Raw genomic sequence first — 16,547 nt, 5'->3', positions numbered from 1 at the left:
TTATATATTTATGTTGTTATATAAATAACTATATTATATTTATTATACATATGTAACATATCTGCTTATTGTCTTAGGGAGGGAGGGAGGAAGGAGGAAAAAAAAGGATTTGGAGTGAGAGCAGGGGAGAGCTACACTAATAACTACTAATAACCACACACTAATAACTGAAGGGAATCAGGAAAAATCTTGTATAGGAGGGAATCCCTAAACCATATCTTTAGGGAAGGATACTACCAAGCAATAGAGAGAAGGGAGTTTATCCTAGACTTGAAGGAATCACTTGTAAAAAAGCATATGAAGTATCACGAAGGGGGACAGTTTAGTAGGACAATAAAACAACATTACTCAAAACAAATACATAATTCAGTTCCCAGCACAAGGAAATGGCCCAATTAGGAATTGAAAAACCTAGCATGGATAAATATTAGAGCCTGACAAATCACTGCAGAAGGTTCAAGTAAGCAATAACTGTGAGAGAAAGTGGGATAAGATGACTAATAATTCAAAACCCTTAAGCAGTTACAACCTCTCTCTCTCAAACAGAACCAACACAGCTCAATGCTGTATGATAATGGGATCCTCTGGAAGGATGCTATGACATGATCTACAAATACAAAATGGAGGAATAAATAATGAAAGGATGAAATTGATAACAATAGACATTTTAAAAGAACTTTAAAATTTTCAAAGCACTTTATGTACAATATCTTATTTAAGCCTCATAACAATATGTGAATTATATCCTGCAAGTATGATAATCCTCATCAAAGAAATGATAAGAATTTATGAATGTGTGTGAGAAAGACAAAGAGAGAAAGAGACAGTCAGAGACAGACAAAGAGAGAAAGGAGAGACACAGAGAGAGAGAGAGAGAGAGAGAGAGAGGAGAAGGAAAGGAGTGAGGGAGAAGGAGAGAGGGAAGAAGGGAAAGAGGGAGGGAGAGAGATAGGAGGTGGGGTGGAGTTCATATGGGGTTCTGGTGGAAGGACTAGGGAGTAGAGGGTTTTGCTGAATGTTGGACTAAATTTGGTTTTCAACCTGTAGGCCACTGGTGTCAAAGATTCCTTTGGGCCTCATACTGATTTTAAAAATCAAAATTAACATTACATACATTTCACTGGGCAGCTAGGAGGTACAATGAACTCAGAACTAGGCCTGGAGTCAAGAAGACCTAAGTTCAAATACAAGCCTTAGATACTAGCTGTGTGACCTTGGACCAGTCACTTAACCTGTTTCTTTACTAACTGTAACTTCTCTATTTCCTCATCTATCAAATGAGCTATAGAAAGTAATGGCAAATCATTCCAATATCTTTTCCAAGAAAACCCCAAATAAGTCACAAAAAGTCAGTCACCCATGACTGAACAACAATAAATGTTTTATTATACTTGTTAATTTTTTGTTAAACATTTCTCAATGACATTTGGCAAACAAAGTGAGTTTGCTACCTCTGCTGAGGCAATGGGTAGCTACTATGCATTTTTGAGCAAGAATTGCACATGCACAAATGAACCACTGTGGCAGATTATTCTAGAGGGAAAATGGGAGTGCACCCTCATCCTAGCCCATCCAGAAAAAAAAGTCTGTCTTTGAAATCCTCTTACTTTGAGCTATACCCATCACAACGGTATCATTTTCATCTATAATCTTTCACTCTAAATTGGTACATACAAACAAAGATGTCCTTGCTTGCAATAGGCAAATTCTTTTTAAAAACTTGCAATCACACATGAGTTTTTGAAAATATAAGTGGAAACTATGAAACTGAATGAAAGCAGCTTCCCAAAGTGGGGGGGGGGGAAACTTTGCTGTGTTCTTGGGTGCTTCCTCTTAGCATCTTCTCTTTTTTTATATATATAATTTTTAAAAATTTTTAAACTTAAATGCAAAAATGAGAAAAGAAAAAAAAACTGTCATGTACCCAACAGATGATAAGAAAAGAAGATTTAATATAAAACAATAAATTTTCATTTCAAGAAAACCTATTTAATAAATACTACACATTGTTTTCAAAGCTGCTCAGCTTTTCTTTGCTTCCTTGTTGGTTTTCCTTTAATTTTCTGTGGTGCACTTTTTATTTCATTGTTTCCTTAATATCTACTCTTACAAAATATTTCCTCACAGAAAAAAAAAATCTTAACTAGATCCTTTTCACCCCTCCACTCATTAAAAATAGCCTCCAGCATTCTCACAAATAGTGATTTTATTTATCCATAGAAATTCCTATTAAAGGCAAAAAACAACTATAGAATTTAAATGATGGATAAAACAATTGCCTAAAACTTAAAATAGTTTCCTATGAATATTTTATTAGTAGTAGTTTTTCGGCAGACATTTTTCAATAATTCACAACAGATGCTTAGCAACTGTCACTCTCAATGTCAGCAAGTAGCAAAAAGCTAACCAAGAAGCACGAGTTGTTTTGCAATCCCAACAGAAATACACAAAAATAAAATGATAATTTCAATAATAACAATAATCGCAGTATGTTATATCAAATAAGGCATTTTTATAAAACAAACAAAAAAGACAAATAAATTAAGTCCATTTGCCTCATAAAATAGCCACATCAAACAAAGAAGGTGATGAGTGCTGTGTGCTCATTAAAGTATGTATTCTCCAATTTCTTCACTTCATTTTTTGGAATGCCTAAGGCTTTCAAAATAGGGAAAATGTGAGTTATCCAGTACTCCATCATTATCAATGATTGTTCTGACTAAATTCTGAACCATGAGAGGAGTGTTCCTGGCATCAAATTTTGGATCAAATTACTGGTCTACATTTGAGATGTTCATGACTCCATCTATTTCTGGTGAGATGTTTCTATTTTAGATTTTGGAATCTGCTTACTCTTCTTTATATGTGTTTTATTTCTGAAGGCATTTGTGTTTATATTTGCCCTTGTTCTAAATCATGATCAATTTGTATCACTTTTTTGAAAAAACTTTATGCATTCCTAAATTGAAGAGGGAGAGCTGCTAACATATTGATACATGCATTGATACAAAGGACAAACATATGTAACAATAAAACAATCATGTAACAATAAAACAATCATATTATAAAAGAAAAAAGAATGGGGTCTTTGTAAGCATAAAAGAAAAAATACCTCTAAAAGCAAACAAATCCTATATTCCTGTACAAAATGTGTATGACACACTACCCAAATAGCTTTATTATGTCAGTAATTAGCAGAATTCAGAAGTTACCCACTTAATAACTAGTCCATCTCCCAATTCCCACCATTTGCACTGACTCTCTCATGCCTGGGACTCTCTCCTTCCTCATCCAGGCTGCCTGGCTCTTCTGGATTCCTTCAAGTCTCCGCTAAAGCCTCACTTCTCCAAACCCCAGAGGTGGGAGATAGTCAAGGGGATACGCCCTGCTCTCCTTGTTGTTCTGAGTCTATGGGCTTGGGCTAGCTTGCTAAAATTCAGATATTTGATTAGAGAGTATTGAATGGCATGAAGAATGCCATTGCTTTATTTTTTCTTACCATTTCTGTTGGTGAAACATGCCATAATGAGACAGTTCTCTCGTCTGCTTCCTTGTTTATGGAAACATAAGAAGGCTGGTAGACTTTGGTTGGTTCAATCACTAGAACCTGAAATAAGAACAAATATTTGTAACCTATAGGAACTCAGCAATAGCCATACTTATTCTTATATCATTATATATACTTATATATACATATATATAAATATTACATACAACATATTACAAATCATAGTATAAAATCTCAGAAAATTCTGTTGTTTAATTGAGGAAAACAAGAAGGAACAATTATGGATTTTTAGGTACTAAGCAATCCCAGCAAGAACAGGAAATGGAAAAATTACTTAGGCCTCTCCTGCCCTTGTGATGCAATCCAAGAACCAATTGACTGCTAAAAATTCTTATCCCATTATCATTCAGTCCTTTCCTATAACCCTATGGACCTTAGCACACCAAAGATATTTTCTTGGGGTTTTCTTAGCAAAGATACTGTAGTGGTTGGTCATTTCCTTCTCCAGCTCAACCTGAGACAGTCATGCCCAAGGTCACATAGGAAGTATATGAGGCTGGATTTGAACTCAGCAAGATAAATCTGACTGGCTGCAGGTCCAGCACTCTATCCTCTGTATCATCTAGCTATTCATAGCTATTATTATTAGCTGGCTATTATTACTGAACCTCTTTAGGTCTCAGAATCCTCATTTTTGAAATGAATATTTTGGACTAGATTTTTCTAATACCTTTAGATCTATGATGTTGTTGGGAACAGTGTAAGACTTTTGAATAAAATGTACCAAATTTACCAGAAATAAAACTGGGGATGTGCTGGTAGATGTTCAATAACCAGTTCTCTGAAAACAGAAGATATACTTTTAAATTTTTATTAAAATTTTCTTATTTTATTAAGTCTAGACAATTAATAAAACAAGAAATGAAACTTTGATTTGTAGCCTTTGCTGATTTCCAAGAGGAGTCCTGCAAGTTTCTCCCTCTTGGCTCTGGCAATCTCAGAAGATTGAAGAAGCTGGTTCCAAGGCGTAAGTGCTTGAACCTTTAACAATCAGGATTCAATCTGACTCCTGGACACACTTGGAAAACTATCAGACTGAAAACACCTTACTTGGCAACAAAAACAATTGGTTGTAACATAATAGAAAAAAAAATTTAATTTAATGAATTAGCTTTTAGCTAATTCCTAATTTAGGAATTTTCCTAAATTATTTCCTAATCATTTTAAATAATTTTCCTAATTATTTTAAAATATATTCTCAAATGTCTTTTAGAGTTTTTAAAAGTGGTACCCTGTCCCCAATCCATGTAAAATTTCTTAAATGAATTTTACAATATCATACTGGAAATCTCAGGCCATTCGTAATTTCCTTTGTTGCCTCAAAAATTATATCCAGCCAGAAGTTAAGCAGCTCCTGTCTATGAGAGTGTTCAATGGTGAGTTTCTTAAAGTGCTGAATTAGTTGCAGGTTCTGAACTAATGACCGCAGATACCTATAAGAAAAGAAAGATAGGAAATTAGATCCCTCAGGAAAAAAAATTTAATTATATCTGAAGTTTGATTTTTACTGAGTTGTGAGTCCCTTTGCATAGTCAGCTTCCTGGTAAAAGTTTTATTTTTCATAAGGATGCTCCGAGTGTATCTTTTTCACAATATATTCACATGAAAGTACTAAAAGATAAAACAAATTGTTAGTTTTCTAACCTTGTAATGAAACTATAAACTGAGAATAAATATTTCTTCTGTAGATATCCTAATTGCCCTGACTTGGTTGAATGTAATCAGCTAATCAAATAATGAAGATTATTCTTTATCTAGTTACCTTTGTAAAATGAATTATTATTATTGTTGTTGTTGCTAGAGGAGAGATGGTGATTGTTGTTGACTTCAATATTGAAGAGGACCAGTGTCATCAGAAGAGAGAGACCTTGAGATGAGAGGTAGGAATTCAAGCAAGGAAAAAGTCCTCCTAGTCCAGGAACCCTTTAAGTTTCTCCCTCTTGGCTCTGAATATTCTCAAAAGACTTAAGAGGCTACTTTGGTTCAGGAACCAAACTCAGAGATCTTTGGACAAAGAAGACTCTTATTCCTGAATCTAAGCTGGCCTGTCTAGTCCTAGAGAGATGAGAGAGGGTGCATCATTTGCCTGAGTGTGTCTGTTCACGTCACTATCTCTTCTCAAATGCCCTTTGTTAAAATAATAGATTTTAATAGAATTATATTGGTTACAATGGCTTCCATTTTCCTTTAACAAAGAATTTAGATGTCAAACCAAAGATGCAACATCATTTCTCATCACTGAACCTTTTCCTAACACTAATAATAATAGTTAAGTCTTATATGGCGCCTATTATGTACCAGGTACCATGTTCAGTGCTTTGCAAATATTATCTCATCAATCCTCACAACCCTAGGATTTAGGGCTATGAGGAAACTGAGGCAAAAAGAGGTTAATTGCCCAAGGTCACTCAGCTAAGAAGCATTTGAGACTGAATTTGAACTCAGGTATTCCTGACTCCATATTCAGTGCTCTATCTATATAAAAACATCATGAACAAATAGAGCTGGAATTGATGACTACATACTCACCAGATGGGAGGCTTGAGTTTAAATAGTCTCTCAGCCGCTTGTACGGCTTTCCCTATGTCATTGGCCAACATGCTCACATTGAAGAACTGACCAACATCCCAGTAATTGTTCATTTTTTCCAAGCTTCCTTTTCTTCCCAGCAAACTATTCAGCCGAACACCTTAGAAGTTTGAATTTTAGTCAAGATTAGTTTATATAAACTGACATCAGAGGAACACAATGCTGGGTTTATCAGATCAGGGTTTGAATTGGGTTTCCACCACTTAGTTGCTAATTCTATGATCCTGGGACAAAGAATTAGACCTAAGGTTCAGTTTCTCATGCATAAAAAAAAAATTTTTTTTTAAGGGACAATAATATTTTTCCCTTACCAAGTAAGATAATGTAGGTAAAGGATGTTTTTATGGTTAACTGTCAGTGTGAGTTATTATTACTAAAAAAGATAGAACCAGTGATTTCATTGTCATAGGTAAATTCCCTCCCTGTCACTGTAGGCAGCACCTTCTCTGAGACTCTATCTTAGTGAGTTGCCCATAGCAATGAGAGGGATAAATCAATCGCCCAGAGCCATACAGCATACAGAAGCAGGACTTGAATCCTGTGTCTTCTTGGTCTTCCGACTTTCTCTTCATCATCTTCATCTCATACTGTCTCTCTATTATTAAATAAAGTCTAAGTTATTGGGAACATGTGATATTCAGGATCTGTTTCTTAATTCAACAAACATTTAAGTGCCTACTATGTGCAAAGTCTTGTCTTAAAGCATTCACTAAGTGCCTATAATGCACAAGGCACTTTACTAAATGCTTGGGATCCAAACACAAAACTAAAATTCTCCTTCTCCTTTACGGACCTTACATTGTTCTGGGGAAGGGGAACGGAGCAAATAAATGTGCGAAGAAAAATAAATACAAGATAATTTTAGAAGGAGAAAACTTTAAAATAGACTTCTCATGGGAAAGGGCCCTTGAAATTATGCCTTATAGGATTCTAAGAGATTCATGCACAGGTGAGGAGGCATTACAATTAAGAATAACAACCTATGCAAAGATCCAGAGGTGGTAGATTTCCAATTTCACAAAACAGTCAGGGGGTCAGTGTGACAGGAACTTAAAGTGCTTAAAGAGAAATAATGTGAAATAAGGTTGTAGAGGAAGGCTAGAGACAGTTTGTAGGGGGCTGTAAACATGAATTTGAAGAGTTTACATTTATTACTATGGGGAAATAGAAAGCCACTGAAGATTGAGGAGAGTGGTATAGTCAGAAGCTGTGCTTTAGGAACACCATGGTTTTGCTATATAGAGAATGGATTGTAGAAGGATGAAACTAGAAGTGAGAGAGCAAGTAAAAGGCTGTTCCACTAGTTAAGGATGAGGGAATGAACTAGGGGAATGGCCATATGCGTGGAATACAGGAAATGAATTTGAAAATCTGTGGAAGCAGTTTTGGCACCTAATTGGATATGGAGGAATGGGAGAGGAAAAAAAAGAAGAATGGTTCTGAAGTTGTGAAGCTGGACAAATGAGACCTGAATCACAGATCTGATTGTGGGATTGTTGTTCAGTCATTTAAGTCATGTCTACCTCATTGTGACCCCATCTGGGGTTTTCTTGGAAAAGATTACTGAAGTGGTTTGCCATTTCCTTCTCTGGCTCATTTTAAAGATAAGGAAATTGAGGCAAATGGGGTGGCACAACTAGCAAGTATCTGAGGCTAGATGACTCCAGGTCTGGTGCTCAATCCACTGAGCCACTCCTGCTTTGTTACCAAAGAGCAAATGATACATCACTTTCTGTAACATACCACTGGTTGTGGGTGATTAATTTGTATTTTTTATTTGAAAATCTGACTTACTAAAAAGAGTACCAAAATAAGATTCATAAAGAGCTTTACCTATTTTTCTCAATTCCATAGAAGTTTCAAATTGTTGTCCAGCAACTATCAGCAAAACAGCCAGATTAATTCCAGAGTAAAGAGATGATTGGAGTTCAAACCCTTTTCGGTACCTATTATGATAAGCATACCAGTGTTAACTACAAAATTTTCTCATAGTGAACTACAGACTGAAAGCACAAATTTAAATGAAGAAAAGTGGTCAAATTGCTCATCAAACATTTTCTCAAGTTCCTTCTTCATATTAATCAAATAATAAATCTATTTCCTAGCTTCAGAACTCTGCTAAACAAATATTCATAGGCAGCCACCAAAAATCATCCTCTTCAAAGTTAAATTTTTTTTCCATAAATATTTAACTCATCAATGCTGTCAAATCTAGCTCTATTATAATGGTAAAACATAAAGCGCTTCCCTTTTTTCAATATAGAGTTGTGGGGAGATGGTCCTGCACATCTTTAGAGGTACTATGGCTCAATTGGACAGAATGTTTATATTAGTTTTACTTTTTGTTTTATGTTGGGTTTTTTTTTTGGGGGGGGGGGGGGAAATCTTTCACTATAATAAAAGGGCAACTAGATGGCACAGTGGATAGAATATATGAGGCCTAAAGTCAGGAAGTCTGTCTTCCTGAATTCAAACCTGGCCTCAGACATACTAACTGTGTGACTCAGGGAAGGTCACTTAACTCCATTTGCCTCAGTTTCCATACCTGTAAAATAAGTTGAAGAAAGAAATGGCAAACCACTTCAGCATCTTTGCCAAGAAAACCCCACATAGAATCCCCCAAGAATTAGAAACAACTAAACATTAATAACACTGAAAGTGCTTCAAAAGGCATGCTATGATTCCATTTTCAAAATGCTTTCTTTCTTGTTATTCCTATCATAAAGTCAGAGCTAAAAGAGACATAAAGGTCCTATTTAGTTCAACCCCTTCATTTTTGAGGGAGAAAAATAGAGCCCAGGGAAAATAATAATCATACAGATAATAAGCCTCAGGTGGGCTTTAAGGGCAAACATCAGAGTGCAGTATTACAGTCAACCAAATGGTAGACTAAGCATTTTCTTTTTTTTTTTTAATTTTTAAAATTTATTTTATTTAAAAAAAACAGAAAAATAATACAAAACAAAATGAGAGAACATTGTCATGTGCCTAGCAGGACAACAGGGAGGATTCCAAATATATAACAACAAATTAGCAGTTCAGGAATAAGCATTTTCAAAAAAAATTTAATTTGATATAGATATATGACCACGAGCAAGTCATGTACTTTCCAGCAGACAACTTTCTAAGACTCCAAGGATAAGCTAAAATATGAAGGAGCTCCATGCCACATAATCTTCATATTGATGCAATCACAAGTCTGCACTCCACCCCACAAAAATAAAATTAGCCTTATGAAGAGATAAAAAGAAGAAATAGTTCTGGAGATACATTTTAAAGCTCTGGAGATAAAATTTTAAAAATACAATTTTAAAGATACATTCCCCTCTACCTCCTATATTCATATTACAATAAATTTTGAGAATGAAATAATATAGAAGAGAACTAGCAATAGCATTTTAAAAATAGTAACCTTGGAGACAAAGTAGGTTGGATAATACAGTTTTCTCAGAACCAAGTTGGTGACAATGGAGATTATATTATTATATAATAATATTATCCTTGACTCGGGGAGTCAAGGATCAGACTTAGAAGTATAGTACAGTGGTAAGAGAATTGGTTCTGTAGTCAAATGGACCTCAATTCACATCCCATCCCTGATATATATTAGAGTGATTTTTCTGGCAAGCCATTTAACATATCTGGAACCTCAGTTTCCTCATCTGCTAGATGAGAGAATTGGACTAGCTAGCCTCTGAAGTCCCTTAGATTCAAGATGCTACAAGAGAATGAATAGATCGAGGGTTCTTAGATAAATTTCAAGGGGAGGAAATAGGCTTGGAGAAGGAAAATTTTACATTTTTATGTTCACCAATTTAAATTTATCATTTCCTTCAATGATATTAAAACAGTACTGTGACAAGAGGTTGATAGGTTTCACTACACTGCCAAAGGAATCAATGAGAAAAAAAAAAAAAAAAGAGCTGAATAAATAAATTCTAGATCTTTCACAACCTGGTTGCCGGAGGATAAAGGAAATGTAACCTGAATTAAAGTTACATATGATCCAGTAACATGTGATGAGATAACTGTAATAGACTTGATTCTTCCCGAAAATGAGATGATTCAAGGAAATTCCAATAGACGTGGGATGGAGAGAGCCATCAACATCCTGAGAGAGAATTTTGGAGACTGAATGTGGATCAAAGCATAGTATTTTCACCTTCTGTTATTGTTTACTGCTTGGTGCTTTTTTCCTCATGATTTTTTACCTTTTGATCTGATTTTTCTTGTGTAGCATGACAAATATGGATATATATTTAGAAGAATTGAAAATGTTTAACCTATTTTGATTGCTATCCTTTATCTAGGGGAGAGAGAAGGGGGGAAGAAAGGGAGGAAAAAAAATTGTAACACAAGGTTTTACAAAGTTGAATGTTGAAAACTATCTTTGCATGTATTTGGAAAAATAAAATGCTATTTTAAAAAAGTTATATGATCTCCAATTCACTGCACTGAGGATCATAAAGAGAGACAGGTGTAAATACCTGTCCGCTCTGTGTGCATGTGTACACACACACACCAAAGAGACTTAAAAGACAAGAAAGGAAGGAGTATGACTCCTGAATCACCTGAATGAGAGCTGGGGAAAAAAATAGAGGGTGTGTATATGGATCTCTTTGCTTTGTTATGGTACTCAGACTCAAAGACCCCTACTTCTACCTGATTGTACATGCATCTGTGTGTGTGTGTATGTGTTTGAGGTAATTGGGGTTAAGTAACCTGCCCAGAGTCACACAGCTAGTAATTCCTGAGATCATATTTGAACTCAGGGTCTCCTGACTCCAAAGTCAGTCAGTGCTCTATCCAGTGTACCACCTCGATGCTCTGATAATGAAAATTTTAATATATCTATTGTAGTGAAGTATCTTTTTCATTAGCAAAGTTATTATTAACTATATGGAAGATTTAAGACAGTGATACACCAGGAGTGTAGAGATCCCATAGATGAAGAATGCTGCCCACTTCATGACAGGGAAATGATGGACTCATAGGCAGGATGGGAACATGTTTTTTGAACACGGTCAACACAAGGATTCATTTTCCTTAATTATGCTTATTTGAGCTGGGTTTTGGATTTCTTCCCCCCAGTGTAGGAGGAGTGGGAAGGAGAAAAAAATAACTGGAAAAAATCTATAACTGGGTAAATAACAATAAACTACAAAAGTGGAAAACTTGAGGATGGGGGAGACTAAATGATTTCATTGATGCAAAGTCTTACTCCATGTGTTAATAGGCGATCTTCATTAACTCAATATCTGGTAGTCTCTCTTGAGCAAAAATTAAACTATACTAGTTTCTGATCAGCAGGTTTTGGATAGATTTTTTACTTTCTCTTAGTGTCATCTTCAGGAACTAGGGTCTCCTCCATGCCACTGAAGGGCATCAGAGTGGGATTTTATTGGAGAAACAGAGGTATTGCTGAATATGATCTTTCACATCTTCATGGTGCTCAACACTTCTCAAAATATTTTCACAAAGATTTCTCTCTTTAGAGCAAGAGTTATTAACTTTTTCTGTGCTATGGACCTATTGAACAGTTCAGTGAAGCCTCTGAATCCTTTCTCAGAACAATGTCTTTAAAGGCACAAAATAAAACAGAGGAATACAGAGAAAATCAATTATATTTATATTGTTATACTTAATGTTTAATATTAAAATATCAAAAAAGCAAGTTCACAGACTCTGGGGGGGGGGGTCCATGCACCCTAGATTAAGAACTGCTGTGTTAAATCTGTCCAATAGTATCTAATGATCTACTAGAAATAGTCTACTGAGATGGGAAGATGATACCACAATGAGTTTAATCTTCTCAAGGATATATTCAGCTAGTTAGGGATGAATTTGATACTAGAAACCAGTTCTTCTGACTCCTAATTAAAGTTCTCAGTGACAAAACGTATGGAACTGAATGCTGTGAATAATAATTTTTTAAAATAAGAATTATAGCTAACAATTATTTTGTGCTTTAGGGTTTGCAAAGAGCTTTACAAACACTATCTTATTTGATACTCACACTGACCCAGTATTCTTTCTCTTCCATTGCCTGGCTGCCTTCCTAATATGATCAAACGTGACCCCAAAAGAGAGAAGAAAATTCCTTGCTCCAGTTCCTTTGTAAAAGTTGGATATGGGAAGGGGAGAACCCATAAGTTTAGAATATTGTATGTAATATTTTACTTTTTATAGCTGGTTAATTTTACAGAACTTCTTTTTTCTTTCTTTTTACAAATCTGGAAATAGAGTATGTACAAAGTGAGAAATCTAGGTGATATAGAACACAAAAAGGATAAATAAAATTTTATTTAAAGAACACCTAGTGGAAGCTTATTTTGGGTGTTATGTGATATCATGTTTAAGTACCTTGAATCCCATATAGTCATTGGTTTTCAGCATTTAAAAATATGAGACAAAAAGGAAGATGAGGATATCATATTTAGAATTTTATATATGCTTGTTTTCACATAGATGCCATCTCTAGACACACTGTTACACATACATCTTTTTCTGCCACAACACATATCAGCAGAGAGGGAAGAATGTGGTAGCTAATAAATATGGGCAGTCACAAGTCCCAGACCTAGGTCTAACATTATTTCCATGGCATTGATTAAAGATTAGAAAAATCTGATCATGTACTATAATATGCTAGATTTCTTGACTTTTATCACATAGCTAGGATGTATGACAAAATAGGAATCTCTCAAAGCACACAGATGCATTGTCAAGGAGGACCTAGCACTGAGATCTAGAAGTCTAAACACCAGCTTTAGGTGCAAATTGCAATTAAATTTGAGAAATGAGGTCTTTAATCAAAACACTAGCTGTTGAAATTGTTTTCCATTTTTCTGTTTTCATTCTAACCTTGGTTGCATTTGGTTTTATTTATTCAAAACCTTTTTAATTTAATCAAAATTACCCACTTTGAATTTTATAATGTTGTTTATCTCTTGTTTGCTTGTAAATTTTTCCCTTCTCTATAGATCTGACAGATAAACTATTCCTTGCTCTCCTAATTTGCTTTTGATATCACCCTTTATGTCTAAATCATCAATTTATTTTGATCTTATTTTGGTATAAGTGTGAGATATTGACCTATGCCTAATTTATGTCATGTTATTTTCTAGTATTTCTAGCAGTTTTTGCCAAATAATGAGTTCTTTTTTCAGAAGCTGTAGTCTTTGGTCTCGTTTCTCAAATATATAGAAAATTTGAGTTAAATTTATAAGAATACAAGTCATCCACCAATTGATAAATGGTCAAAGAATATGAAGCGATAATGTTCAGATGAAGAATTTATGCTACCTATAGTCACATAAAAAAAGCCCTAAATCACTATTGATTAAAGAAATATAAATCAAAACAACTCTGAGGTACTACCTCACATCTATCAGATTGACTAATATGTCAGAAAAGAAAAATGATAAATGTTAGAGAAGATTTTGCTGGTGGAGTTGTGAACTGACCCAACCCTTCTGGAAAGCAATTTGAGTCTATGTCCACAGGGGTTTAAACTGTGCATCCCTCTTTATCCAGCATTAACACTATTAGGTCTGTGTCCCAAAAAGATCATAAAGAGGGGGAAAGAAGTACAAAAACATTTATAGCAGCTCTTTTTGTGGTGGCAAAGAATTGGAAATTGAGGGGATGCCCATTAATTGGAGAATGGCTGAACAAATTGTGGTATATAGATGTAATGGAATACTATTGTGCTATAAGAAATGTTGAGCAGGTAGATTTCAGAAAAACCTGGAAAGACTTACATGAACTGATGCTGACTGAAGTGAGCAGAACCAGGTGAACATAATACACAGTAACAGCAACATTGTGTGATAATCAACTGTGATAGACTTAGTTCCTCTCAGCAATACAATGGTCTTAAGACAACTCCTAAAGACTCACGATGGAAAAATGCCATCCATATCTAGAGGGAGCTATGACTCTGAATACAGATCAAAGCAAACTATTTTCGCTTTTTTTCTTTCTCCTTTTTTGTGGTTTTTCCTTTTTGTTCTGAGTCTTCTTTCACAACATGACTAATAGGGAAATATGTTTTATATGATTGTACATGTATAACTTATATAAGATTATTTGCTATCTTGGGGAAGGGGAGGAAAGAGAGGAAAGGAGAAAAAAATTGGAACTCAAAATCTTACAAAAATAAATGTTGAAGGCTTTCTTTATATGTAATAGGAAAAAAATACTATTAAGTTCAAAAAAAAGGGGGAAAATTTTTTTTAAAAATTTAAATTGACACTATATCCCTACCTATACCTGTACAATATAATTGGAAAGAGGTCACTTTTTGTGACTCAGTTTTCCCCAGTGACAAAATGGCAAAGACGAAAGTAGAATTACTGGATTAAATCATTAAGAGAGTCAGGTTTAGTAGGGATTATGGATGAGGAAGAATCTTTTCTTGTGAATGTGATATAAGGATATTCAGAGAAGGAACAATTAATAATGGATAAAGGGTTAACTTTGAAGTCCAGAGAACTTGGGTGCAAGTCTTGCTTATGACATATATCAATTAGATAATTATAAAAAATCACTTAACCTTTCAGCACCTTCCATAAATCCTAAAACTATGAAGTATAAACTATAGAGTAGATAAGAAGGGCATAAAAAAGGGTATATGCATTTATTAAGCACCTACTGTGTGCTAGGCACTCTGCTAAGCATCCTGATTCCAGACCTAGAATTGCAGCTGGAAAAATAAGATTAATAAGACCTGGGTTTGAGTTCCAACTCCTTGTATTATATTCTACAGGCGGGTCATGTAATAATTCTGAGACTCAATTTCCTCATATTCCCATATAGTTTTTGCAAAATCTGTATGGAAGAGCTCAATTACAATCATACACATAAGTTTCTTGGTAACCATAAAGTACTACATGAGCTAGCAGAATCACAGATTTAAAGATGGAAAGTACCTAAGAGACCATCTAATCCAATGAAATTAAACTCAAAATGAAATAGGGGCTACTAAACTGTATATAAGGACTTCTGCTAACCTCATATTGAATGGTTAACACTATGCCCATCCATGGGGAATGGCTGAATAAGTTATGGTATATGAAGATACTGGAATATTAGTGTCCTGTAAGAAATGATGAGCAAGCTAATTTTAGAAAAGTTTGGAAAGACTTACAGGAATTGATGCTAAGTGAAATGAGCAGAACCAAGAGAACACTACACAGTAACAGCATTGTGTGATGATTAACTATGATGGACTTAGTTCTTCTCAGCAAAATGATGATTCAAGAGAATTCCAACATAAACTGCATTTTTATTAATTTTATTAAAAATTTCCTAATCATTTTTTATCTGGTTTGGACAACATATGGGTCACACTGTTTGATCCCTTTGAGAAAACTGAGGCAGAAGATAAGTGATTTGCCCAGAACGTGCAGGCAATAAAATTCAGGAACAGATGTTGAAGCTAGGTCCTCTAAGTCCAGATCCTACCATTCTCTGCATTTTAAATATGTTTCTCATTTAGCCACTATGGAGAATGAAACCCACAAATGTTATCATTATTGTTCAGTTGTCTTATTCTGTATCTGACTCTTTGGGACCCCATTTGAGATTTTCTTGGCAAAGATGATGAAGTAGTTTGCTATTTCCTTCTCTATCAGTTTTACAGATGAGGAAACTGAGGCAAACAAATTAAGTGATTTACCCAGAGTCACACAATAAATGCCTGAGACTGGATTTGAACTCAGGAAGATAAATATTCTGACTCCAGGTCTGACATTTAATCCACTGCACCACCTAACTACCATACCTAGTGTTGGTGAATTTATGCAATTCTGTCACCTTACATATAAAACAGAAATTTATTTGAAATAAAATTTGATCTCACCATTCAATGGCAGAATCCCTGCTTTCCAGATCCTTGCAGTCTGAATCAAGGAATATGTCCTTATAAATTCTCCCACAAAGGCAGAACATATCTGGAGCAGGATGATCACATGTTTGAAGAACTTGAAGCATCACTTGTAGTGCCTTCCCTCGGTCACCGGCATGATTTCTCCTGAAACACATTCATGTGTCATCATGAAAGACTAATAGCAAACAAAGGTGATTTTTTTTTTATAAACCTATCCTAGAGGCTGTAAAACTGTGCATATCCTTTGATCCAGCATTCTGATCTATATTTCAAAGATAATTTTTTTTTAAAGATAGAGGTGAGAAGTCTTTATTTGTACAAAAATATTTTTAGCAGCTCTTTTGGTGGCAAAAAAATTTGAAAATTGAGGGAATGCCCAACAATTTAGTCCAATAATTAAAGAAGTTGTGACAAATGGTTATAATGAAATATTATTATTCTATAGGAAACAACAAGCAGGATATCAGAAAAATCTGAAAAGATATACATGAATTGATG

General features: G+C 34.7%; 1 protein-coding gene across 1 annotated transcript in view; it reads right to left on the bottom strand.

Annotated features, from left to right (window-relative positions):
* Nucleotides 1-16,547, bottom strand: part of MAP3K15 (mitogen-activated protein kinase kinase kinase 15) — a 138,277-nt gene that overhangs the window by 57,003 nt on the left and 64,727 nt on the right. The window contains exons 8-12 of the mRNA XM_031961275.1: nucleotides 16,023-16,193; nucleotides 7,991-8,103; nucleotides 6,098-6,257; nucleotides 4,851-5,001; nucleotides 3,500-3,607 (exon numbers count right to left, since the gene is read on the bottom strand). Of these exons, the coding sequence (XP_031817135.1) occupies nucleotides 3,500-3,607; nucleotides 4,851-5,001; nucleotides 6,098-6,257; nucleotides 7,991-8,103; nucleotides 16,023-16,193 (703 nt within the window). The remainder of the gene's footprint in view (nucleotides 1-3,499; nucleotides 3,608-4,850; nucleotides 5,002-6,097; nucleotides 6,258-7,990; nucleotides 8,104-16,022; nucleotides 16,194-16,547) is intronic.

The sequence above is a fragment of the Sarcophilus harrisii genome, chromosome 3, assembly GCF_902635505.1.
Source record: "Sarcophilus harrisii chromosome 3, mSarHar1.11, whole genome shotgun sequence".
Lineage (NCBI taxonomy): Eukaryota > Metazoa > Chordata > Mammalia > Dasyuromorphia > Dasyuridae > Sarcophilus > Sarcophilus harrisii.
This window is presented reverse-complemented; position numbering and strand designations above follow the sequence as displayed.